This window comes from Papio anubis, unplaced genomic scaffold (assembly GCF_008728515.1).
Source record: "Papio anubis isolate 15944 unplaced genomic scaffold, Panubis1.0 scaffold93, whole genome shotgun sequence".
NCBI classification, from domain to species: domain Eukaryota; kingdom Metazoa; phylum Chordata; class Mammalia; order Primates; family Cercopithecidae; genus Papio; species Papio anubis.
Genome location: NW_022169551.1, coordinates 14,218 through 17,615, shown reverse-complemented (window position 1 = coordinate 17,615; position 3,398 = coordinate 14,218). Strand labels below are relative to the sequence as shown.

The 3,398-nt window shown below is 38.6% G+C and overlaps 1 protein-coding gene across 1 annotated transcript; it reads right to left on the bottom strand.

Moving 5' to 3' along the window:
- Nucleotides 1-410: 410 nt before the first annotated feature.
- Nucleotides 411-2,068, bottom strand: LOC101020057 (olfactory receptor 52N2-like). Its single transcript, XM_017948689.3, has one exon. The coding sequence runs from the start codon at nt 1,394-1,396 to the stop codon at nt 737-739; it is 660 nt and encodes a 219-aa protein (XP_017804178.2). The 5' UTR covers nt 1,397-2,068; the 3' UTR covers nt 411-736.
- Between the last annotated feature and the right edge of the window lie 1,330 nt (nt 2,069-3,398).

Sequence of the window (3,398 nt, the reverse complement as noted above, 5' to 3'; positions counted from 1 at the left end):
TCGCTGGTCGGGCTGCAGCAGCTGACCAGCACCGATTGTCTGGCACTCCCTAGTGAGATGAACCCAGTAACTCAGTTGAAAATGCAGAAATCACCTGTCTTCTGTGTCGCTCGCACTGGGAGCTGGAGACTGGAGCTGTTCCTATTTGGCCACCTTGCTCCGCCCCACTAAAACAAATTTCAAAGGCCTTTTCCTATAAACGCTAAGGCATTTTTTGGTGGCCTTCTGTCTTTTCATGTTACACAAATGATTTGTGCAACATGAAAAATCTCAGATTTGTGCAACATGGAAGACACATTAGAAATCTGTGTAACATAATTGTTTCAAACAACCTCAAAATATAATGATGAGAAATTATATTTATAAAAGAAAACTCAAATTCAGGAAGCTTGTTTATTTAGATCATTAATTTCTATCATTAATGACTTCTGCAGAGAAAAGAACTCTGTTGATATTATAGCCGATAGTCAATGAATATTGCTTTTATTTTGGATCTGCTTGGTCTTCACTCCATAAACAACAGGATTCAGAATGGTTGCAAACATCAGATAGAGATTGGCAATAATTATGTGGACGTGGTGGGGAATGTTTTTCCCCCAAAATGGTGAGTAATAATGGTGAATAAAGCTGGAACATATGTGATAATAATAGCACATATATGGGAGGTACAGGTACTGAAGGCCTTATGACGAACGTCTGCTGATGACAAACTCACTACGGCCTGCAAGATCATGGTTTAAGACACAGCAATGCAAACCATGTCAAAGCCCCCAATCAGAAGGGCTGCAAAAAGGCCATAGACAGCGTTGACCTTGAAATTGCTGCAGGATACCTTGGCCACAGACGTGTGGTCACAGTAGGTGTGGGGGATGAAGTTCCCCCAGCAATAGGGCAGGCACTTGGTGGGGAAAGTGAATGGGATGATGAGCATCACACTCCTCAAGAAGGTAGCAAGACCAGCCTTAGTGATGACAGGGTTGGTAAGGATAGTGGCATAGCGTAAGGGATAGCAGATGACCACATAGTGGTCCAGGTCCATGAGCATGGTTACCCCAGATTCCATCCCTGTCAGAATATGGACAAAAAACATCTGGGACAGGTAAGCATTAAAGTCAATCTCCTTGAGGCTCAACCAGAACATGCACAGAATATTAGGTACCGTGGTGGTGCACCAGGTGGCATCAGTGAAGGAGAGCAGGGCCAGGAAGTAGTACATGGGCCAGTGCAGGACCTCCTCATGGCTGATGAGGCAGATGAGCCCACAGTTCCCCACGACAGCAATGATGTGCATAAAGCAGAATGGCAGGGAGATCCAGATGTGTGTGACTTCCAGCCCAGGAATGCCATTCAAGATAAAGAATCCTGGGATCAGACTGCAGCTGTTGACCCCAGACATGATGGCTGATAGGAGGAGAGCATTTTATACTCTTTACCAGTCATTGTTTTCTGCCTAGGAGAGGTAGAGGTAGAGTTAGATACGAGATTAGAGGTACTGGTTTAGACAAAGTGAACATCAAGTACCATGTACATTCACCTTACATTGATAACCAGAAATTCTTTCTTCCAACTATAGTAAGATAGACTTTGAACTACAGTGTCCAAAGTCACTAAGCAGTACAGTCTTACCACTACTCAATGTGCCATTGAAAACTTTGATAAACTATCCTCACTTACCACACTTCTCCCCAGCACAACTCTTATACTCTACTACATTCTAATAACAAAATGTGAGCTAGGCTGTAACTGTCTTCCTCCTTCAATAAGTCCATTTCTATTCTGTGCTCTCAGAATCTTCCCATGCTAATTGTACCTGAGTCTTGACACTGAAAACACATAGGTATAATTACAGATTCACCCTAATCTGACAAGTTCTTATCAACAGCTTAACTTTCCATTTTTAACAATATCTCAAATATTAGCACTTTTTCCCTACCTTGATAACAAAAAATGCTTATATCCTATATATAAGATGTCAATAATGTCCCACATAACTTACTCAAGATAATACATAGTAGATATTAAAATATATGTGAATGAGTGAATATATGAGTTAAGAATTTGGTATGTCTGATACTCAGACTATCTGATGTCAAAATCATGTTTTTCTATAACATGGAATTTGAAAGGAAGTTCTTGACAAGAAACAGGAAGATATTTACACTTCTAAATCATTAACAAGTTTTATATAACTTTAGTAATGATTTTACTAAAGATCTAAATTCAATTAGGTATAAAATTTGGCTTCTCTATCTTTTTACAAGTTCCCTATCCATTCTTAATACTAAATTTACACTCAAAAAGCCCTTGAAGTTCTGGTATTACTGACTGTTTGTACTGCTTTAATTTAGTATTTTTTTTTTTAATAACTGAAAGGAAGTCAATTAAAAAATAGCACCACATCTTTGGATTGCGATTGTTGTTTCTTGATGGGGCACTAGAAAGAATTGAATAGTATTTGAAGGAACTTATAGCTTTAGGGGTATTTGAAGAAAGTTGAAGGGTCCTAACGATTAATTTTTTTTTTTAACTCAGAATAAAACCTCAATCCTTAAGTTCTGTAGTAGATCCCATGGAGCAAAGCCAATGCCAAATATTCATCACTATCTAGCAGAAATAGATATATATTTGCAGTGTGGTGGCATGGATTACATGGCTGTGAATCCACAAGACTTAGAGTTCTGTGACCGAAAACATTCTATAAATCACTGCAGTTGTCATGTCCACTGGCTAGAGTTCATGGAAATTTCCAATGATGGAGGAAAATATAAAGCAACCGCATGTTTCAGAGGCTCATGATCTCTGAATACTACCTGATTGGATCTCATATAAACAATCCCTTCTTATAAGGAAGTTCTCACAGTACCTCTCCAGAAATGTCACTGTATCAAGAAACCATCATTTTATGTTCTTAGACAAGACAAACTAAAATTTCTAGTGTCTACCTCTTTTATGTGTACACCACATTGAAATGAATGGGATGAAAAGAAAATAAGACTAAGTCCAGTGGAAGCCACACAGAAAGAAAAAGAGCCATTACCTCTTAGGAAGTAAAAGGGAAAGTAAAATACATTGCCCCTTACTGCTATATTACTGTTTTAAAACTCTTTCAATATATCAGGCTGTTGCATTCTTTGCCAACAATGTCTTTACACTTTCCTAAAATAGGGATTTATGAAAATTGACCAATCTCACCTCAGTGCCAGGCACAATCAAATCTCTATGCATGGCTGATAATCTTTAGGAGTTGTTTAAAATCTAGAATGACGTCTTCTTACATAAATTTTTTAGTTTCCCTGGGGAATTTCAAATAAGATGTCCCAGGCTGATTCAGTCTCCACAATTAGGTGTCTCCATGGGTTCTGTTTAGAAGACAGTGAACTTTGGGCCTGCTGGTAATA

Coding starts and splice junctions, on each gene's coding strand:
- LOC101020057 (XM_017948689.3), bottom strand. CDS start 1,396: ATGTCTGGGGTCAACAGCTGCAGTCTGATCCCAGGATTCTTTATCTTG.